This window comes from Equus przewalskii, chromosome 32, assembly GCF_037783145.1.
Source record: "Equus przewalskii isolate Varuska chromosome 32, EquPr2, whole genome shotgun sequence".
Lineage (NCBI taxonomy): Eukaryota > Metazoa > Chordata > Mammalia > Perissodactyla > Equidae > Equus > Equus przewalskii.
In genome coordinates, this window is record NC_091862.1 from 2,825,645 (window position 1) to 2,849,148 (window position 23,504).

Here is a 23,504-nt window from a genome sequence, read left to right on the forward strand (position 1 = left end):
CCTGATGGCCTGGCGGTTAAAGTTTGGCGCTCTCACCACTTCGGCGGCCCGGGTTCGGTTCCCAGGCGTGGAACCACTCCACTCCTCTGTCAGTAGCCATGCTGTGGTGGCGGGTGGCTCACACAGAACTAGGACCTACAACTAGAATATGCAACTCTGTCCTGGGGCTTTGGGGAGAAGAAAAAAAAAGGAAGATTGGCAACAGGTGTTAGCTCAGGGTGAATCTTTCCCAGCAAAAAAATATATATATACATTTTTCTCTGTGTCCAGCTGGTTTCAGGGGGATAAACAGCTCCAATCTCAGCTGAACAACCATGAGACAAAGAACAGGAGATGGAGGGTCAGGTCTGCCTTGTGACAGGTACACAGGGGTCATCAGAAAGTGTGGACGGGGTGTCACCAGTGTCACCTGAGGGAGTGGCTCTTTGTGGTGAGTCCTTTCCTCAGACACAAAGGAGGGGGGAAGATTTTGGGAAACAGGAGCTCAGAGGATTTCATAACTGGCCCTGTGCTCCCATCCGGGACCAGGCGGCTCAGGAAAAGTTCAGCACTGACAGTGGAAAAACAACATCTTTCACAGTAAATGTTCAAGGACGGTAAGATTTCCTTGTTTCCCCAACCCCAGGTAGAAGTGTGGACTCTGCATAACAAAGTAGAGGTGGGCAAAGTGGTAGGAGAAAGATGTATGTTGGTGGTACGCCTGCAAATTATTTGTGGGATAAATCCAGCCTTGAAATACGCTTACCCCTTACCCGCCCCACTGCCTACCAGCTAGAAGGGAACAGGATAAAAACCAAGATACATGCACGCTCATGCACACACGCATGGACACACATAGACACACGCATGCACACACATGTACACATATACCCATCCATCTTAGCTTTCATTCCGCCATGGTGGGTCTGAAGAGCAAGAGGCCAGGTAGCAGACATTCCTCGTAAGGATGAAAGAGAAGTTCTAACTGCTAATTGTTGCAAGAGGGTGGTCACAAGAGAGAGCTTCCAACCAGCAATAGCCATCATAACTAAGGATGCCCCAAATACGGTAATTGACAAAACTTTCAAGGATAAATGGACTCTTCCAGACACCGGGGCCCTTTGGGACATGATGTTATCAAGTCAGAATCTCACGGAATGATAAATCCTTCCAGGAACGTTAAGACTCACAGGTCAGGTGTTCCCCCATTCTGGTGGAGTCTGTAAGTTCTGCCAAATCCAAACAATACTTACTGAATGCTGAGTGCAAAACACAGGGCAGAACGCCCGTCAGACCCAAGGGCACCTTGCTGCGGACAGATGGATGGACGGTTGGCCCTTCTGGGCGTCCCGGCTGGGGCCGCCCTGCAGAGCAAACCTCAGCCTCTTCCGGTTTAGAGACTGGAGAGAAATTGCAGGACCGCAGTGACATTTTCAAACCCTCGTATGTCTTCTCCTGCAGAAACCAGAAATGTAACCTTCCTCCCTAGGTCCTTGGTTTCATTCCATTTCACAGAAAGAGCTCCTGTTGTCCAGCTGAGCAGGTACGGCTGTTTTTGAGCCCCTGGGAATACACAGTGACATACCAAATCAATAACTGAGTACATCAGCTTAAAAAAAAAACCACAGGATACCAGGGATTGCTTAGAAAACATGATTTTGCTTGTAGCGCTCAGGCACGGCCCATTTTCCCAGGAAAAGCCCTGGTCCCGAGTTCCAGCGCAGACCTGCTGACGGGGATTCAGACGGTCAAATTGGCCAACTGGGTGTGCTGCCAATTCTTGGCTGTTTTAGACCATTCAGGAGAGATCTCCGCCATGGGGGTTCTTGGGTTCTACACCAGCCAGGTGTCCCACCTTGGGGACGCTGGTCACAGGCTTGCAGTGATGGCACCCAGACCCACAGAGGCCCAGCGCTCCTGCAGGCCACACGCTGTAAGCACGGAACGCTTACTCACCCTTGTGAGTCACAATCCTTTCAGTTCTCAAAACACATCAACAGCTTGATTTCTCCTGACCTAAGCAAGTCCTGAGTGGACTTCCCTCCCACCCGCCATGGCTTCTGGCACTACTACGGTCCCTGTCATAGAGGGTCAGGATGTGCTTATGGACGAACAGGATGAGTAGGTATGTGGTCCTCTCCCAACGGGAGGGCAGAGAGCGATGTCCACGCTGAGAGCAGTCCGTAGCTGCAGGATTTCAGGCTGAGAGAAGGGGCCGTGCCTTCTGTCCATCATACGTCTGTCTTCCCCGCATCTAGCGCACAGGAAAGCTGGGAATGTCTGCTGGATGCGGGATAGCTGTGTGCACGGCTGTCTGCCAGGCCTCCCCCAGGGTCCCAACCATGCCTCTGTTCTTTCTAGCTTGCCGTAGACAAGCCGGGCCTCAAGGAGTTGCCCATCCATCCAGTGGGGAACCAGCTGGAGCATAAATGACCATGATGAAACAGGATCACGGTGCTAGGACTGCGTGCCCCAGGAGGACGTCCTGCGGGGGCATCCAGGGCTGGGGGGGAGGGTGGGTCAAGCTCGGTGGAAGCACAGGAGGGTGTGAGTGGGGCTGTGGCTCCAGCGGTTTCAGCCTGAGCGCTGTAAGCCACGGGCATGGGGAGCGCTGGAGAGAAACTGAGGGGAAACCCATTAATGACGAAAACAAGAGGCCTAGCAAGAAGTTGGAGTTTTAGCTTAATTTTTAAAGTTCTTTATAACAAAATTTCTTTCTAAAAGTATACTTTCCTTTAAACATTTTTATTATTTTAAAAATTAGATGATCTTCCTAAAAATATGGAAATAGTATATAGGTGCATCCGATAGAAAGTGTACACGTGGCCCCTTCCTTCCACAAGGTCTATTGTCCAGAGTCTGTTTGTTTACAGACTTGTTGTATGTAGGTGTACAGATGTATATAGCTCACTGTGTGTGCATATGTATCTATTCATATTCATATGTGCACACACACATATGTGCATGATTTTTTCATTAAAATGAGCTCTTACTATTTTCTTTTTTTGAGGAGGAGGATTAGCCCTAAGCTAACATCCACCACCAATCCTCCTCTTTTTTGCTGAGGAAGACTGGCCCTGAGCTAACATCTGTGCCCATCTTCCCCTGCTATATATGTGGGATGCCTACCACAGCATGCCTTGACAAGCTGTGCACAGGTCTGCACCCAGGATCCGAACCAGTGAACCCCGGGCCCCAGAAGCAGAATGTGTGAACTTAACCACTGCACGGCTGGGCCGGCCCCTCATGCTATTTTTATTCAAGAACCAAGCAGTAATTCTCAATAGAGGTCTTTCTAAAACGTTCTCAATCACGTCAACTACTCTATCTATCAAGCCTATCTTTGTCCAGCTTGCCAGAAATTCCTTCCCAAAAAGGGTTAAGTAGTTCCCAGATAACCATCTGCTGGGGGAGACCTGTGGTGTACAAACATCCTGTGCCATTTGCTGAAGCGCAAACAGGTGTGATGCAATGATTTCCCAACGTACTGTTGGAAAGAGTCAGTCACTTCTCTCGCAGCCAGAAGCAACCCAGGAAACCGTCTCAGCTTCTGACACTCTCCAAGATTGAAGAAGCCATGAGCCACGACAGCAACAGGAACTAAGGAGGCTGCAACACTAGGTAAAATCGACATAGATAACGTTATTTCAGTTGGGGACAAAATTCACATTTTTTGGATGTTTGTGCATTGTGGGAGCAAAGACACAAAATTGTCTTTGCAGATTGACCCACGTAATCTTATGTCACTGTGGCTTTGACTTTACAGACAAAACAACCAATTGAAAAGTACCTAGACAGTTCCAGCATATACGCTGTGTATGCCCCTCATCTTGGCTTCCTGGACGCACACGCATTTGGCCCTGGGCCGTCCAAGTTTCAGCCTGAGTTTCCCTAGCGACCTCGTTAGAGCTGCTCGCTCCGACCTGCTGGCTCCCTCAGATGGTCCGGGAGCTGCAAAACGGGAACTTTCAGATTCTGTTGAGAGAAAATCTGTCTGGGTCAGCGTCTGTGGAGCTGAGCAGCTGTGCCAGCAGCTGGTTATCACTCCTCCGCCTTTGTGGAGATGTGGGGGGGCCGGGGGACCAAATGGGACCACCCTCCTCATGATTTCTATCGTGTGACCTGCTTTGTTTGGGGAACGGGACATGTCACCGTCTGAATTTGTTTGATTACTCTACTTGCATAGTTGCTTCTTGTCTGTCTCCTCCACTAGAATTAAACCTCTATGAGGACAGTCCCCTCACCGTTCTCTCAGTGTGGTGGTCCTGGCACTGGAATGATACCTGGCACAGGGTGGGCATTCAACAAGGGGTTGGAGAATAACTGTAGAAGTTGGTTCTATATCTAGGGCAGAAGAAGGCTCACTGGAAAGGGAAAAGGGATTATGCATTTGGAAAACAAAGAGGGGTGTGCGTGTGTGTGCGCACCTGTGTATGCCCATGTGTGTGAAGACTTTACCATCTCTGACTCATTCAACAGAACGTGTGAAAGATGCCTCAGATGTTATACCTGAGGGCCTGCCAGTCTCCTCCACTCTGGTATGAAATAAGGGTGCATAGACTTCCCAGATGCCAGGAGTTGGGGGCTCTGCAGATTCCCATGGAAGATTCTGGCTGCAGAGTCAGGCTGCTCAAATGTCCCACAATGAAATGAGTGCTGAGGACCCCGAGGGCAGGGAAGACGGAGAATCTCATGACAGCTTAGAGGGGTGGTATGATTCAAGAGTATTGTGAGGGTGAAAGTATTTTGGGCTATTTCAAGCCTTTTCCTGGGCCCCACTTCTGCTGAATTTGCCATGAGGAGGTCCCTGCTGTCTCTGGTCAGTGATGGGAATGAGGTGGAGAGAATTCGGCCAAGGGAGGATGGGATCCAGGAGAATCCCCATTCAACTCCGGGGGTCTCTCGATCCCGGTTCATTGTCACAGCCCGTCTCACCCACGGGTCAGCTCCGGAGCCTGCCTCTCCAAGCCTGCAGCTGCGTGGGATGCTAGCTAAGGGAAAACCCTTCTCCAGTCAGAGCTGTGCCTGAAACACAATTTAAAAATATAAATTGCTTAAAAAGAAAAAAAGCTCCAAGTACATTTATTTCCAAAGCATAAGAATTCTCAACTTAGGCGATAATTTTTTCCATTCCTTATACACACATTTTTCATCTTTATGTAGATGAAAGTCTGAATAATGAAGAGGACAGATTTGAATTTGTTTGGTGCTGCTTTTATTAACGAAGATGTCAGATTTAAATGTCAAGAAAATTGATATTAATTTGCTTACATAAGTATTTTCTCTAAAACAGCAAATCATTGATTATACTTGCCTTAAAGGAAAGGCAATCTTTATCTTCTTAGCGGGAAGTTTGCTGACTTAAAATGTGCGCAGAGCTACAAAATCATCTTTTTTTCCTCCAAGTGACATAGAGTTGATGTTAATTTTGAGGAGCGAAATGATTCTTGGTATCCTTCGAGTCATTTCTACCTAAATCGCTTCAGCCGCTTGAGGTTGGCCCCGGCCCAGGTTCATGGCTGCAGGAACACGTTGTCCACGATGCTGAAACTGGCTGAGGAGTCAGGGCAGCTTTTGGGTTTCTGGGGTTTCCCATTCTTGTCCCCAGCCCAACCACAGATCTGCAGGAATGGGTAAGTTATCGGGGACACACTTCCAAGCCCGGGTCCCTTTGATGTGAGGAAAGCATTGGTGACTACCTCTAAAACTGTCCTCAGCCTGTAAACAATCGGGGCACGGTGCCAGTGGACATCTCTTTCAAGAAGCCAAGGCAGACTGTAAAGTGTCTGTTTATTTACAAAATCCCTCTTAAGATAAATGAAGGGGAAGAACCGGGAGGGAGGGTGAAAAAGCCAACAGGAGTAAAGCAATTATGTCAGCGATGAATTCCTGACCAGAAAGAGCACAGCTAGGGGACGGGGAGGGCAGTGACTTGCAAAGACGGAAGCAGACCTCTGGGGTTCCTTTGCACAAGCACACAGCTCCTCAGCAGATGCTGGTTGGCTGTGCAAAGGGCTGGAACAGTAACGGGAGGAAGTTGCTCCCCAGAGCCAGTTGGCAAATCCAGAAGATGGTTCTGGTAAGCTTGAACAGTGGGTAGTGAGGAAACCTCAGGAATCTCCTAGTATCAAAGTACATCATTTGTGGGTGGTTGCAGACGGGCCAGAAGGGAAGTCAGCTAAAGTGATGCTGAAAAATCAAAAGGAAGCTAGAGTTCATTAACTGCTAATGAGATTCCTGTGGAATAGTCTGGGTTAGGCTAGGTGTTAAATTTCTTTAAATATTGCTCCAATGGGTATTTGCTCTGAAAGTTAAAATGTCATCTTAGCCGATCCACATTAACTGGTAATGACTATGTGTTCCAGGGGCTTTCATAATTATTAGCTTCTCCAACTTTTGCAACCCTCCTTTTTCAGGAGGAAGCTGAGGTTTAGAAACTGAGATGGCCCAGCTGAGGAGTTACAGGATGACATTTTGAACCTACACATCTCATTTGGTTCTGTGGTTAGCACTCCTTTGACTAGACTTTGCCGCTCACATGTCTGTATAAGTGTGATAATCCACATTCAGTCCATACATAAAGCCACTCTTTTCCTAAAAATGTTGTTTTCACAGGAATAAGTTAAGTTGCAAGAGCGATTACTTCATCATGCTGTTCAAATGGCATGACACACTTCCCTGACAGCACTGCCACCACGTGGTGCCTTTACCAACGCTGTAAGTTTCACCTTATTCATCCAAACTAGATAAAGATAATCAACTTCACAGAACTTTGGAAACTATCTTCAAACTAAGTTTTACTAACAATTAAATAAAACAATTGTACTAATAATTGGATAAGCAAATGATTTTGCTTGCTTATTAGCTAGGCGATATAGGGTTAGTTGTTTGAAATTTTAATTAATTAGAATGAAATGCAATTATGAATTCAGTTCTTCAGTTGCTGTCACCACATGTCATGTGCTCAGTAGCCACATGTGGCTGGTGGCCACCATATTGGACAGTGCAGGAAGTTCTCTTGGACAGCACTGCTCTAGACCTGACGTCTAACACTTCGGAAGCTCAGGTCCCTGTCTGCTAATGAGTCTAAGAGTTCTAATGATAATTATCAGAGCACCGTTGTGGGACAGCAGAAATGACGCATGTAAAAGTTCTATACTGAGAGAAGTTTGGTTTTTAATTATTGCCGTGCTATAAATCACATAGTCTTTGAGATGCTAATCCTTTGACCCTTGGATCTTCTAACCATGTTGACTCTTTGTCAGAAGTTGACCTATGTATCTTGAAGTTCACATTTATACTTTGTTCTCTCAGACTGAAATATATCCCACATTTTGCACCATTGACAATTTCTCTTAATGTGGAAGATACCATTATATCTACAATGGTGTATATAGAAAATATTATATTACATATACAATTGTATTGCACAATATATGTAATTATATTATGAAATATATATAATATGAAAATCATCACTTTATTGTAAGGACCATATCTACTAGAAACTGTAGGAAAAAAGTACAAGTACATACAAACTTTGGCCCTGTTAGAAAGTGGTGGTTGTGGATGGCAGAGAGGGTGAATGAATAACACGGTGGCACTCCACGGTGTCAGTGATAACCAAGTCCATTAACTTGTGACAGCCTTAATGACTAACACATGTCTAACTCAAACCAGGGAGAATGTGACTTCTTACACAGACTGCTTTTTCTGTGCTCCAAGTGGTTTCTTTCAAGGAACTACGAAGCCACTGATGGTTGACACCTGCCCTCAACACGATGGAGAGCAGCCTGAAGAATGTTCTGGTGGTTTCCTTTGGATTCTTGCTTCTCTTTACTGCCTTTGGAGGGCTACAGAATCTGCAGGTAAGTCACAACCGTCACAGTGTCTTGCCTTCTGAACGCCTCTTGGCCTCCAAGAGCCCCCATGGTCACTGAGGATGAGGAACGTGGGATTTCTTGTTACCCAGTTCACCCCCCGCCCCCAAAACGCTCTAAAAAAAAAATGGTGGTTTTTACCTGCCTGCGACAACATGCAGTTCCCACTCCCATCCCAGCAGGATTGCCCAACAGCGTGGGTGGTTGACCCTTGGGCTAGGAGATCGAAGGTCTTGGCTTAGCAATTTGATAAGATACTCTTTGCCTTTGGCTGGTTAAGAGGAGACACAGGACAAATCATCGTGAAGTCTATGCTTTCGTGCCCTCGGCTTTGTGGTCAAGGGCAGTAAGGTGAATTTATCAAATTTCGCTAGACCTTGTAGATTCCGTCGCTGCGTTAAGCACAGCCGTGGACTTGGATGAAGTGATCTCTGTGCAGTTGGATGCCCTGTGGCATTCCTCCCTCCTTGGGTCTCTCTAAGAGGTGGTGGCAGTGGTCACGTGTGCCCAGGAGTACACCTGCTGCATCTTCCCTGGGTAGTTATGTTTTAAGTCTGATCTTTAACTGTCTATGGAACCTCCAGGCATTCCAGGGACCTGTCACGAGGCCCCGGGTGCATTCCTTCTCCCAGCCTTGTGCCCTGGGGGCTGGGGGCGGCCACATAAAGATTTTTAGAACTTCTGATGACAAGTTGGTGTGGTCTTGCACGGTTTGTCAATCAGGAACAAGAGGTAGGCACCCACTGTGTGCACAGCAGTGAACTGGAAAAGCACACACAGGCGCTCAGAATCAAAGGGGCAGGACAGAAGGGGAGAGACTCGAATTTCTGTCCTCACCTTGAACTAGTGGGCTGTCAAGGAAGTTCAAATTCAGCTTCAAATCCTAAGTCCATGCGTTCCTCAGGGAATCGCTGTTCGGTCTTGTTTTCCATCAGGCTCGCAGAGAAGGAAACTGTAGATATTGGTGATTCTCAAAACCAAGTCTAAGAGGAAGCAGTCTCCTTTCTTGCCAGCATGGTTCACGGCTTTGTCGTCATTGCCTCTTCCAGGCCTTTCTGATGTTGTCGTAAAATGTTAGTGTGTAGGAGACACCTGCTTTGCTACATTGAATTGCGCTCACGTGGAGCACAGTATGTGCTGTCTGGAAGGAGACTTATGAGGGTGTGGACCCATCAGTAACACTTTCCCCAGGGAGAGCCTGCCCCACAGAAGGAGACCCTGCTGCTACACCCGCCCCAGGCAGGGCAGCTCCTCTGGGTTCGGGGCCTGGCCGTCATGGGCGTCCGAATTCTCAGGAAGCAGTTGTGGATCTGACAGATGCTCAGCTGAATGACAGCAAATTGGCCTCTAGACTTGAAAGTCCAAGGAGGGAGGGAGGGAGAGCCTTAGCAGCTCCCCAGGGGGGCTGGTCTCGCAGGCTGTGACTATGGCACGCTGAGGCCACAGACGAATGTGGGCAGACAACATTTGCCTCCGTGGCCCCCAGCTCTGTGGGAAGCTGGTTCAGGAAACACTCAGAGTGGCACCAGCACAGCACAGGGAGAGCGGTACAGCCACGGGGAGGCACCACACTCGTATCCAGGTCCTCCCCAGTCCCCCGAGGCTCTTGGAAGCAGAAGCACGTGCTGTCATCAACGTGGTCCCTTCTTCCTTGTAAGATGGGAGATGTTAAAGAACCAGATCTCCCACGCTGGCTTGGAACAATCCCACCCACCCACTTACCCACCCTCTGTCCCAGACCACCATCTTTCCTTGCCCGCTGATCCAGAAGACGTAAACGTGGTTTTACTGGGGTAATTACCTCTATCATCAGGACTGGCTTAAGCGAAAGAACATAATGACGTGGATAGGAGTGTCTTCAGAAATGACTGCCTCCCGATGATCTTGGAGGAACCTGCCTGTCCCTGTCATTTCCTTCTGCTTTCCTCTGGTTGACTTCATTCTCAGGCCCCAGAGGAGTGGCCAAGAGGGTTGCAAGCATCCGCACGGGCCCAGCCTGGTCTGGATTAGGTTGTGCACCTGTCCCTGGACCCAGACATGCGTCTACACAGCTTCTTCTGCAGCAGCTGCCTCTCTGTCACTTTTTTGGCTACTGATCTTCTGTTTATCATTCAGACCTCAACTTGAATGTCACTCCCTTCTCCCCCTTCCCTGTGCCCTGGATCCGAAGTCTGGGTGAGGCACCCCTGTGTCCACTCCCAGTGCTGTGGCAGGCACCACATGACACCTATGAGTTCCATGACTCCAGGACCATGCCCATCACTCTATGACCATATCCCCCTGCCTGAGACCGTGCTCCACACACAGAGGCACCGGATGGTCAGTTGGTGAATGGAGAAGTCATTGATGTGTATCAGCCTCCTGCTTGACACCCTTCGGGGGCTCTCCATGGCTTAGAGGTTCAATCCACTTCCCCAACTCAGAATCGGGGCCTGTGTAAACACATCCCCGACAACATCCCCATCCCACGCTTTCCCTGATTACCTCCTAATCCTCCAGATCTCATTTGACCCTCACTCCTAGAAAGTCTTTCTGACTCCACTGAGCTGGTCTTAGTGCCCCCCGCAGCCCCCCGCCAGGAGCTCTAAGCCCCTGAACTGCCCCTCTTGTGGGACTCCCAGCCCGATTGCAATTGCCTGGTTGCTGCTGTTCCCGACTCCTGTCAGGCCCTGGCCACCACGCGCTCCCGGAGGGCGGCGGCTGCTCGAATTGCTTTTGCATCAGTAGGGCCGTGCGCAGAGCCTCCCCTGAAAGTGCTTCGGGACCCATTTGTGGAATGAGTTGTGTGAAGATTCTAATTGTTCCTGCCAATAGTCTTACCGCATTCAACACTTGTTGTACTTATCCTCGTGCCCGTATTTGGTAGGCTGACTCCTAACACGTGCAAATACAGGTGTTTGAACATGGCCATTCAGGTGAAAAGAAATTGACTTTAAGATTTTGGTTCCCACTTTGGATATCGACATCTGGCTCTCTTTTCAGTGGTTTGCAATCTCCCTCGATTGTAAGCGACAAACAGACCTGGCCACTTTGCAGCAGCAGTGCTGTGAGTGGGAAGGAGTTCCAGGGCGCAGAAGTGCTGCAGGCTTCTCGTTAACACACAGAGGCCAGCTCAGGAACACAGGAGAACGCGATACCTAAGTACGAAGAGAGCCAGGGCTCGGGCTGGCCACATCTCTCTCTCACCCCACGCTCCTGCAACTAGAGCGACAAACAGAAATGTCCAGAGAGCCCCCACTTCAGAGCAGAGTGCTCCGTTTCCATCTTCTAACTAGATTTCAGAATTTTCCTGGGATTGGCTGTTCTTACTTTCAGTTTCAACTAATCAACAAACTTTTTTTTTGGCGAGGAAGACTGTCCCTGAGCTAACATCTGTGCCAATCTTCTACTTTGTATGTGGGACACACTGCCACTGCCACAGCATAGCCTGATGAGTGGTGCTAGGTCCATGCCCAGGATCCAGACCCACAAACCCTGGGCCACCAAAGCAGAGCATGCGAACTTAACCACTTTGTCACCAGGCTGGCCCCAACAACAAACTTTTTTTTTTTTTTTGGTGAGGAAGATTCGCCCTAAGCTAACATCTGTTGCCAATCTTCCTCTATTTTTTTTCCCCAAAGCCCCAGTACAGAGTTGCATATCCTAGTTGTAAGTCCTTCCAGTTCTTCTATGTGGGAGGCTGCCTCGGCATGGCTTGACAAGCAGTGTGTAGCTCTGTGTCCAGGATCTGAACAAGCGAACCCTGGGCTGCTGAGGCAGAGGGTGCAAGCTTAACCACTCAACCTTGGGGCTGGCTCCAAATATTTTTAAGTATCCGTTTTGGGCAAGAAATAGGGGGCGACTCAAAAAAGTGGAACATCTCCTCTGTATTCCACAGGATTGTTGTCAGCTGGGGTCACTTCCAGGGTCACCAGGTGGTAAGTGCTAAAGGTCAGGTGGCTGGTGGGGAGATAAACTCCAGCACAAGATGGAAGCAGAGATCTCCACAGATGGCGTTATTCAGGGAGGGCCTTGGGGACCCCTGATCTGCACTTGAAGAATGGGTGCTATTTGGGAAGAGGATGAGGATGGTCAGAGCATGTCTGGGATGGGGGTGGCTGCAGAGAGGAAAGGAAGAGAAACTCCTGGAGTAAGAGCTCGGCTTGAGGGATTTGGACTCTCCAGTGGACAGAAGTAGGTGAAAGGGAGTGTTTCTGAAGGTTGCACCTGCCGCATGGTACAGGATCTTTTGCTATAAGACATTGTGTTCTGTCAGGTTGACCAGGTAGGAAGGAAAGTCAACCGTCCAGGTGTTAAAGTAGCGGCTGTCGGATCTTCTAGACTAACTCGCTGTGTGTATAATCCTACAAGGTGTTCCACGTCTCTTTCTGCACCTTCCCCATTGGGATAATGACGTCTCTCTCAGCCATAAAGGAGAAGGAATGTAAAAGCTCTTACTTCTGTGTCCTCACGTTGTCAACGCTCCTTAAACGGTGGCGATCTGAGATTTGGGTTCTACCTTCTGCAGGGGAAGACGCCCTGTCAGGGGCATTTTTTCTCCTCCGGTGTCTGGTCCACCACCTGGAGCACACCAGGCCCTCACGCCATCACTGATTGTGGGGTGGACCCAAGCTGTGTGGAGGCAAAGGAAGCAGAGATGGGGGGAACACGCAGAAGGACCGTTGTGCAGGAAGATCCTGCGAATGGAAATTGTTCTCTTCCTCCACGCTCCCCTCCTCTATCTTCCTCTCTCTCCTCCTCCCTCTCCTCCTCCTCATCCAGGCCTTCCTTTCCCTCCTCTTCAGCCTCTTCTTTCCTCTTACAAGTGAAACAATAAGAAGAAACAATTATGCTGGGATTTCGTTCACAGCAAAAGCCAAACTTCACCCCTGCCATTGCCTTTGCCAGTCTGGTTCTGGTTACATATTTGACTTTTTGGTCCCTTCATACCAAGCTACACTAGGTGCTTAAGGGACAAATGACAAAAATATGAAGACTGTGAGTCTTCACTTACAGTGTGGAACGGGACCTTCGCTCTCTGCCTCGGGCTCAGCTTCCATCTTTCTCTCCTGCAGGTGCCCGGAGATGCTGCGGCTCCCTCATCGTCCCAGCAGCCTCTTTGCATTCTTTAGATGAAGGCAGTTGTCCCAGAGAGCAGAGGGCCCCTTTGCCCTCAGGGCCCACCCCGGCCCCAGCAGACTTTCCCTCTCCCTCATTTCTAGAAGCCGTGGACTCACTTTACTCAGAATTTACTGCAGTTTCCTCCCACATGGCACCGTCGGCTGGAGAAGAGGCCACCTGCCCAGGAAAGCCTCTTGCTGGTGGTCTCGGGGACCTAGAGGTGAACCATGCCCTTCGCCATGGGATTCTCTAACCAGAGCTGCTTTTGTCCCCACAGAGCAGCCTGTACAGAGAGGAAGGCCTGGGGGTGGCAGCGCTCAGCACCATCTATGGGGCGGTGCTCGTGTCCTCCATGTTTCTCCCGTCAGTTCTCATTAAGAAGTTGGGCTGCAAGTGGAGCATCGTCATCTCCATGTGCTGCTACGTGGCCTTCTCCCTGGGCAACTTCTACGCCAGCTGGTAGGCCCCCCGTGGCTCACGGCCCCCAGCTTCCCAGGCTGGGGACCACTAGCTGGCACACAGCTGGCGCTCGCCCCTACTGCTGCCCACCACTTCTGCTTTAAGATGAGCTCTGCTTCCTGAAATTCCTTTCTCAGATTCTGGGACAGGAGGATAGAGTGGCTTTCTTTCCGTTTTTCCCGCCAAGACGTCTCTGCCCCCCTCTGCTGGGCGCATCGCCTTCTCCTGATTCCCAATCCTGACCTTTTCCTGAGGTCTGCTGTGGGCCTTTAGCATCCCAGGGCACTTTTATGGTCCCAGGAAGGAGGGGGACGATCCGACTAAGATGTCGAGGGTGAATTTCAGGGAGACTGAGCAGAACATGACCAATGGACCCAACACCGTACCTCATCTGTGTCATAGAAATTGGATGAGGCAGGGCTGGAGCTGGTGCCAGTGCCCGGCCTGAGCTCTCCCTACCCCGATGGGAAGGGGTCCTCGGGGTCCCAGTTCTAAGCTCCTGGGCCACATGCCTTTGTTCCCAGGACATTCATTCGAGCATCTCTTAGAGGGATACTCCATTGCTACCCGGGACCTACTGATTACGACAGCTTCATGTTGTTCTTTTTCTCCTTACTATGGAGTTTTCATACAGAGTCCTCATTGAGGAGGACAATAGATAAATAAATAAATCATTTTTTAGTATAAAGCTGTTAGAAATATTTAGAAACCATCCCAGCTCATTGCTCATACTTGCATCACATACAAAGAAACGTCACTGGCACTGAATTTCACTCTTGCAAATGAACCTGACCCAGAAGAGGCACTGGTTTTGCTCATTTATCTTAGTCTAATGAGAATCCATCAATCTAACCAATCCATAAACATAATACTGTGCTTACAATGGGCCAGGCATGGAGCTTCCTTCTCCCCAAACACAGGGGAGAACAGAGGCGGGCAAGGCGCCATATGCTTTCATTTCTTTCTACAGGTACACTCTGATCCCCACCTCCATCATGCTGGGCCTCGGAGCTGCCCCACTGTGGTCTGCTCATTGCACGTACCTCACGATCATGGGAAACACACATGCGGAGGAGGCAGGAAAAATCGGCAAAAATGTGGTGAACCAGTATTTTGGCATCTTCTTTCTCATATTCCAGTCATCTGGTGTGTGGGGCAACCTGATCTCGTCTCTGGTGTTTGGCCAAAAACCCACTCAAGGTAAAAGGAAACGAGGCTTGGTGGTGGTGACTCGGGGGGCTGGATCCACCACCAAGAGTGTCCCCGATCGCATTTACGCACGTCTTTATTCTGTGATTCGAGCAGGTTATCACATGAGGCCCTGAAGACGTTCTGCTCAACCGGGTGGTGCCTGGCTCTTCCCCCCGGACAGTCTGGGTGGGTCTCATGGTCTATCTCATGCACTGGTGCTCAGAGGTTCTGTCCCATCCCTCCTTTGGGCAGAGGGAACCCCAGCAGAGGAATGCCCTGAGGAAACTGAGGGCCACCACCAATGGAACTTGGGTTCATGGAGTCATCACTGTTCTTTCGAATGTCTAAGAATGGGTTTGACTGACTTATTGTCCCACTGACTTGATCCATTGACCAGTGTTCAATGTTACACCTAAGACCACTTATCCTTAACTGCTTTGAACATCTGATGAGTGATGTCTGAACTCATCTGTCTTTATCTGACCTTGCCCAGACGTGGATATATAGCGTGTGTCTGTTTTCTGCCTGCAGCCTTTGATGTCTGTGTTGAGGATTTAAAGCAAAAGCAGGGGAAATAAATCTCTTCGACTCTTTCAGGAAGTCTTTATCAACGGGGGAAAATGTCCTAACCCTCCAAACTATTTTCAGGATTATTTCTCTCTCTCTGTCCTGGTGTCCCACATCCAGTCTCGCCTTTGGGAAACTGTAATCAAAATCCTTCTTCCTTTTTTTCTCATGCGGTATCATCACTTGCTAAAGGCATCTGAAGAAGAGAAACCATAGGTTTGATAGATACCAATTTTTACTTATTGTCGCTGTCCCCATCAGCAATAATTCAGCAGAAACTGGGCTTAAAATTCAGTCTCTATCACGACTGGTGTGAAATGGAGTGAATGAGTTGACTCTTACAGACATTTAGGCAAGGGAACTTAATTCTCTGAGTGATCACAGGACACAGATTTGAGGGCAGGAGGCATCTGGAGAGCACTGAAGGCCTTCTCAAACTTTTTATGCCACTGGCCTCCATGCTGCCTTCTCCTTCAATGAGCTGCACAGCTCACCAGCCAAGGGGATTTTGGGGCACTTTATGTGACGATATTTGTGTTATGAAAACAAAAAAACACTGAATAGTCTTTCTTCTACAACAACTTTCCCCTCCCTCTGGAGATTCTGACATGAGTCTGACTGAGAGTCATCGATAGTTCAAATTCTATTCATTTAGCAGATAAGGACACTAACATTCAGAAAAGGTTTGGAATAAGCTGCCTGCAGTCACGGAACCAGTGACAGACGAATCGGCAAGAGAACCCAGCGGTCCTGACACCCATTCTAATGTACTTTATTTCTTCTTGATTCATTTTGGAAATTTTCAATTATGTCAGGAAAGAAATACACCAAGTAACCAACATGTATTGTACCTTTGTCCAGTGTCTTAAAATCAAGTATACGGACATGTGCCTGTGGGCAAGTATGTTTGGAGACACTTTGTTAAACCCATGTCTTGTGACTTTGACCTGTTGTGATGGTGTGCCTTCAGCATATCCACGCCCTATGCACTGGGCACATCCATTCTTCAGGTCCCATATCCTATCAGATTACCTGGGTTCTCATATCCCCGCTTTGCTTCTGACTACACAGCGGCCATCCCAGAGGAGAATCTCCTGTCCTGTGGGGCAAGCGACTGCCTGATGGCCACAGCGTCCACCAACAGCACCCAAAGTCCCTCCCAGGAGTTGATCTACACCCTGCTGGGCATCTACACAGGTACGTGCTCAACAGCACTGTGCAGTGTCTTGAGGGAAGCTAACCCAATTCCTTCTGTGTTGAAAAAGACCATTTCCCCAAAGTATAACTAGTCTTTCTTTCTCTGAAAAAAATCCCTGCAAAATGTGTTCAGTTAGGGCATACTCAGGTATTTTTCACATGAAATCAGGTACACCAGACCACTGCTGTCTGATGGAGTCTCCAGTGATGATGGAATCATTTTACATGTGTACAGTCCAGTGCAGTAGCCATTACTTGTGCTTATCTAAATTTTCATTAACTAAATTAACAATACCATTCCTAAGCCACAACAGCCACATTCCAAGTGCTCAATGGCCATCCAGGGCTAATGGCTACCATATTGGACAGCACCGTGGTGGACCATGGCATTGGTGGCTTGGCTGGTTGTCTTTCAACTAACGTCCAAGTGACCTGGAAATCCAAAATCCCTATAAATTGCCAACTTTTTCTCAGGAATGAATTTGGATAGCTCCTTCTGCAAGGCTGGTGTTGGGCATGGGTCTCTCTTGCACCCACCGTCCTTGAATCAATGAGGCCTCAGGGCTCTCAACTCCTGGTCACAATGTAGCTGAAGGCACACAGACTAGAATTTCATGAAAAGGTGGTTGCCCAAAAGGAGTTAATTTTCATCATGATTCTTATCCTTCGAAGCTCATTTTAATGGAAAATATTTGTATTAATAGTTTTCTAAATAATTTAGAAATTCTAAATTTTCTAAATAATTTAGAAATTTAGAACCTTTGAAGTTGTTTGGATTTTTTTTTTTTTTGACCATTTGAAGGGAATTTAAATCTATTCTTCATCCTTGTTGAATTTTGGGCTTCTGAAAGGTCTTGGAATGTGCCCTTCTTACAGATGGAGAGTCTGCTATATGTTGGATTTGGTGGGAGTGAGTCCAGCATTCTGCTGGAAATTAAAGGTTAGAAAGGCTATGTGTATTGTTAGAGTTTGTCTCCACGGTGTGACAGTAAGCTGCCCCCAATACTCAGGTGTCTTTCAAAGTCACTTCCAAATCAGAGGTGCTGAGTGATCACTTGTAAAACAGTCAGTTTATGGTGCAAAGCAGAGGGGTGCAAAGCATGTGCCTGGCAACAGGCTAGCCCTCATGTGGTCCAGACACTAGGAAGACAGGAACCTCACCTTTAAGCTTAGAGTCCAATAAAGGGGACAGATACACATTCAACTCCCCACAATTTGATGTGACAAGTGTTTTGAACAAAGTTCCCAGTCGATGTGTAGTTACATCGTCTTGGGAAATTGGGTTCCAGAGCAGATTTGAGAGGAGGCGGCCCCTGGGCCCGTCTGGAAGGAGGGATAGGGTTTTACCAGCAGAGAGGGGGACGTGAGAGGGCACTGAAGGCAGAGAAGCCCAAAGAGGAGCGGGCGTGGCTGGAGGACAAGGGCATGGGAGGGGACAGAGGAGCCAGAGATGGGGGTGACCAGCTGTGGCCCATTGTGGAAGAGCTTGACACCGTGCCAAAGAGTCTGGACAGGTGCAGATTCTTTTTCTAGACGGAGTCTAATGTAGGTGTGATTTGGAAGTGCGGAAAAACAGTGGGCAGAGCAGCCAGTTAAGGGAATCCACAGGAGGCAGGGAGGATGACAGTGGCAGAGTGAAGACAGAGGGGAGGGCAAGAAAGTTTAGAGCAAAAGCCAATAGGACTTATCTATGGATTCGACATGGGATGTGGGAGAGAAAGGGGCTGGAGAAACCCTGAAGTTGAAAGCAGAATTCGTTCAGTTTGGGAAATGTCTCGCCTGATGCGATGGCAGAATGATGGGTCCACGAGGCAGCCGGAAACACTGTGTTGGGTTCAGGACGGAGGCCCGAGAGCAGGAGTGCATGCAGGAGCGTCTTTTTATGCGATGGTTGAAATCTTAGTAGGAGATGAGAGTCTTAGGGAGAAAAAGAAAGGATTGTTAGGAAGAAGTGGGTACGGCCCGGAACCCTGGGTGCACCAGCACTCAAGGCCGGGGAGAGGGTGGCAGCCTTTGAAGAAGGCAGGAGACAAAATCAAGGGCATCAAGGACTCCCGAGGTGGCAGCAGCAGTGAGGTGGGGGCTGAGATGGTCACAAGTGACAAAGGCTCCTGGGACGCTCAAGGATGAGGTTGGACACCAACAGGCTATTGACACCCATCAAGAACGTGATTTTGGTTGATGCTTCTGTGCCAGGGCCAGGTTGGAGTGGTTTGAGAAGTGAGTGGAAGGCGGGGCATGGGGAACCGGTGGAAAGTAGGCCCCAGCCTGCTTCCACCATCTCCAAAGCTTCTGCTGACCTGGAACTGCTTGTGGCTTTTCCCATCGGGTCCCAGTGTATCCATCAACATGGTGAGGATGGGAGGTCACCTCGCTGGTCCCTTCTCAACAGTCCCTGTCACCATCTCCTTCACACGGTGGAGAGGCTGGGCCTCATGGAAACGACTGGACTGAGTCAAGGTCCTCAGGTCCTGCCCCCAGCTCTGCCACTCCTAGTCATGCAGCCACATGCATGACCCTCCCATCTGTGACATGCAGTGGTCTGAGCAGAGGTGGCCAGCTTCTTCCACAAAAGGCCAGACCATAAATATTTTAGGCTTGAGGGCCGTATGGTCTCTGTTGCAAGATTCAACACTGTCTTTGCCGTGGAGAGGAAGCCACAGACAATGTAAACAAATAAGCGTGGCTGGGTTCCAGTAAAACTTTATTTACAAAATTGAGAAGCCAGCAGGCCTGGGCCCAAGAACTGTGGTTGGTTGAGCCTGTTCTCCAGAAAGAGCACTAGCCGCGGAAAAGCACATTTTCTGCATTTCAGGCTCTTTGTTACATTTCTATCCTCAAAACGTGGCTCTCTGCGTGCCTTCCCCAGTGAGGGTACGCCTCATGTCCCTGAATCTCCACGTGTCCTCTGGCAGCAGCCCCGGGCCCCACTTAGACGTTACACACAACTCCTGGTTCGCAGAGTCAACAGCCTAAGGGAGTGGGGGTCCAGACGTTTATGTAAAACAGAGACCATGTGTATGAAATATGGAGAAGCTGTCTCTTGTTATTCGGTTGTGGCTTTCTTGCAGGTTTTGTGTCTCCTTTCTCTAAGCAAGGCCATGCTACCAGAGAGACAAAAAAATTAGGAGAGGAGAAAAATGGACTAAAAAAAGGAGAAGGTCACCCCCCTGGAGTCATTTCCCAGGATTTCTGAGCTTTGTCCTAATGAAGTTTCTTGGAAAGCCATTCTCTTTAGAATGCAGCTTCTTAGTCGTGCATCACCAGCAGTGTCCCAATTCATGCCCCTTCGAAAGGTTCTGGGTCACGGGACAGCTCTGGACACACACATAGGAAACACGTGGCTTCCATATGGATGACTCACCTCTCATAGGCTCTGCTGGGGGGTCAGTGTCCTAGGGGGCTGCTCAGAGGCCCTCCTACAAGGTGAGACATGCTGTGGCCCGTTAGTGGAGACCGATACACATTTTCACGTGGTCCACACACAGTTAATGGGGTTGGTGTGGAAGAGCGATTTACAGTTGAAATGCCCAGAGTGCCCTTTGCCCAGGCGTGGTCACCTGCTTTGACAGTTGAGTGGCCAAGCACGACACTAGAGGAAATGAACGGTGACCATGGAAGGACCGTGCGCGACAGCGTTGCGGGCTTTCACAAGGTGTTTAATGAATTTGATTAAAATGCTGAATTAGTATGAAGTTGGGGAAGGGTTCTGTAGACAAAAATAGAGCTTAGAAGTCAATTAGCACTTCTCTGGGTGGAAATGCATTAATAGTGGAGTTTTCTGAGCTGGCAGCGAGTTTTACCGTTTCTGCAAACAGCTCGGAAGAGGGCCGACTCTGTAAACCCCATGGTCTCAGTCACGCTCAGCCAGCCAGGCGAGATCGAGGCATCTGTTGGCTGTAAGAGACAGAAAAATAGCAGATACGGTTGGTGAGATGAAGGAAAGAGAGAAAGTCATCAAATCATCTTTAAAGGATGACAGGTCTCAGCTATTCAAACTAGGAATAAGTGATTCAGATCTTTCAGAGCCGTTCTGAATGATTCTGACCAGCACCAGGAGACAGGCAAGATGGTCTGGTCACTGCTCTTGAATTGATCTGTGATTCCCAAAGCGCCATGTACGATTATCATCGCCTGAGTGAAGAAAAACAGGGGAGACATAAAGATATCAGAAAAGGCACCTAAAATCATTGAGAATGAAAAGTGTTCTATGTAAAGAAAAAAAAGGCATAACAAATGTCCATCCTCCATCTAGAGAAAGGAAGGTGATCTGATAAGGCGGTGGGTGGATGGGAGGGAAAGAGGCTAGTCATTGCAGCTTGGAATTGTGAAAGTACAGGATGTCCTCTCAAAGGAGGAAATGAATAGTTTTCTTTTTTAAAAAAATTGTTTTTGCATAGATAGCTCATTCACATGGTTCAAAATGCAAATATTGGAAAAGGCATGTGGTGGAAATTCCCCTCTCACAGCTGTCCCTTGGCACTCAGTTCTCCTGTCCCCATAGGCAACCCACATTGTCTTTAATTCCTAGACGTATTTAATGAACATATAAACAAATACATCTTTATGTTCCTCTTTATCGTAGACTCACAGTTCTGCATCCTGTTTTTTTCTCTTAGCCATTTCTCTTGGGAGATTTCCCCATCTCAGTATGTAAAGAACTTCTTTTCCTGTCTTCAAATGCACAACATCCCATTGCACTTGGGATCGACTGTGATATATGTCACCAAGTCCTACAGCAGGACTGTTAGATGAATAGAATTGGAATAAATGAAAAGCTTAGCAAATGGTAACCTTCCAGAATGCATAATCCTGGGAAGGGAGACTGGCTGTTGGTAGAAATTATTCTGAAGGTTAGGATGAGAGAAAGAGTCGATGGTTAAGGACCCTGAGGACATCTGGGGTCTCTCCCCAAGATTTTGTATTTTATGTCACTGAAGGCAATCTGGCTGACTGTGGCAGGTTTCATGAGAAAGCCTGCCAGCCACAAGTTAATTATCTACGGCCACGTGTGTAGGAATCCAACGTGACATTGGAGATGTGAGGCTTGGTCAGGCCCGGCTTACCTAGTTTCATCTTAAATCTGGATTTGAAATTGACCCGCCAGAAGAAGAGGGGACTGAAGTCACGTGTGCCCAGTGACCACCACCTCCTGGATCTTATAACACAGCAGCGTTCACTCTTTATTTTCCTTCCAGGGAGTGGCGTGCTGGCAGTCCTGCTCGTAGCCACCTTTCTCCAACCCATAAAGGATGTCCAAGAGAAAAGCAAAGGAGAGGAAAAGTCGTCGTCTTTTTGGTCCACTTTGCTGTCAACTTTCAAGCTTCTCAGAGATAAACGTCTGTGTCTCCTCATTCTGCTGCCCGTGTACAGTGGGTTTCAGCAAGCCTTCCTCTCGGGTGACTACACGAGGGTACGAGAGCAAGCTAAAAGCCAAGCACATGTACCACAGTGTACTGCCACACCTACCTGGGTTTGGAGGTCTCAGGGCCACCTGCCCTGAGCCCGGGCAGGCAAACGTGGCTGCTGGTGCTGTGCACGTCCTTATGATAGCTAAATTTATGGTTTAAGATATAGGCTTCCAGGTGACTGCAACTGACCTGAGTATGGCCTTATCTCCGGGGAACATTCTCCCTTGACGTGTATCTTCAGGGGCAAGGACCACAGCTATTTATGAGTCATCACGTGTAACATTTATTTGTGTCACGCCTGCCTGCATCTCACCCTGTGTCCTTATTTTAGAGAAGAGATAGGGGAAAACAGTAATCCATGAATAACACTGAAATTCCTTATCACTCTAGTTTTCAAATTGTGTGTTACAGTCTGGAAACAGACATGGCTCCCAGGCATTGTCACCCTGTCTGCTCAGATCACCCTCTTTCCCCAGATGCCTGCCTGGCCCACACGCTGCCTGCCCGCTTTGTCAGAAGGGGGAAGGTCTCTTTGGGGTCGGCCAGGGCAGGGCAGGAAGGCTGGATGAGCAGAGAGACCCTCATCCGCCGAGGTTGACACAATTGGACTCATGGCCACCTTCCATCATGGATCTCTCATGGAGTCTCTTCTCTCCAGTTCCCCTGCCCTGGTGGTACCCCGTCCTGAAGAACATTCTGGGATGCCATGAAAGGGATGCCACAGACAGGGATGTTAGAGAATAGAGACCGTTTTTCCAGAAAGTGTTAGATAGGAGCTGGGCGTGGTGGGAGCTGGAGAGAGGCAGGGTCAAGGCTGGCCCAGTCAGCCTGCATCCCAGGGGCATCCCTCGGATCACCCTCCTTATCCGGGAGCTTTCTCCTGCTTCATCCACACCATGGCTCCCTCCCAGGCAGAGTTGCCAAATTAGCAAGATAAAAAGCACAGTGCTCAGTTAAATCTGAATTTCAGATAAACCACACATATCCTTTAGAATAAGTATGCCCTGTGCAGGATTTGGGCGTCCTAGATTTTCTCTGGCATCCCTGCTCCCGGGACCATCTTGACGGAGAGTCTTAGAGTTCTAAAGAGTAAGGACACGATGGTCCCTTGGTGTTTGGACATGCCCTCATGTGACCTCAGCCGGTGTCCCCACCATCCAGATGTGGTGGGGCGTCCTAGCCAGTCCCCTTGTCTATGTCTGTGCTGATTCTGCCCAAGGAGAGGATCGGTGGGCACGCAAGGGTAACAGCTGGAGCCCAGGCTGACCCATGGTCCTGGCTGGGGGGCCACTTCATCCCTCACTGTCTGGTTGAGGAGCATTTTTCTTTCTTCTTGACTCTACTGGGAGTCCTTTCATTCTCTTTCCATCTTCTTCTTATTCTTATTTTATTAAGGCTTTATTTTTTAGAGCCATTTTAAGTCAGTAGCACTATTGAGAGGTAGGTACAGCGTTTTCACATGCCTCCTGCCTCCCTACACACAGCTGCCCCCATTATCAACATCTCACAAGAGGGCACATTTGTTACAATTGATGAACCTACACTGACACACCGTTATCACCCCGAGTCCATAGTTTATGTTGGGGTTCACTCTGGGTGTTGTACATTTTGTGGCTTTGGGCAAATGTATAATGACATGTATCCATCACTATAACATCTTACAGAGTATTTCACTGTCCTAAAAATCCTCTGTGCTCAACCTAAATTCATCACCCCTTCT

At 48.6% G+C, this 23,504-nt stretch overlaps 1 protein-coding gene across 7 annotated transcripts in view; it reads left to right on the forward strand.

Annotated features, from left to right (window-relative positions):
* Positions 1-3,399: 3,399 nt before the first annotated feature.
* The window catches only part of UNC93A (unc-93 homolog A), a 38,064-nt gene continuing 17,959 nt past the window's right edge, over positions 3,400-23,504 (forward strand). For 3 of the 7 annotated variants that reach the window (XM_070603325.1, XM_070603324.1, XM_008514301.2), the window contains exons 1-7: positions 3,462-3,600; positions 6,595-6,696; positions 7,660-7,847; positions 13,237-13,418; positions 14,389-14,618; positions 16,248-16,373; positions 21,572-21,786. In XM_070603325.1, the coding sequence (XP_070459426.1) occupies positions 7,761-7,847; positions 13,237-13,418; positions 14,389-14,618; positions 16,248-16,373; positions 21,572-21,786 (840 nt within the window). In that variant the 5' untranslated portion in view covers positions 3,462-3,600; positions 6,595-6,696; positions 7,660-7,760. Of the gene's footprint in view, positions 3,601-6,594; positions 6,697-7,659; positions 7,848-13,236; positions 13,419-14,388; positions 14,619-16,247; positions 16,374-21,571; positions 21,787-23,504 lie in introns of all 7 variants that reach the window. The other 4 variants (XR_011535665.1, XM_008514223.2, XM_070603322.1 and 1 more) reach the window with 3 other exon arrangements.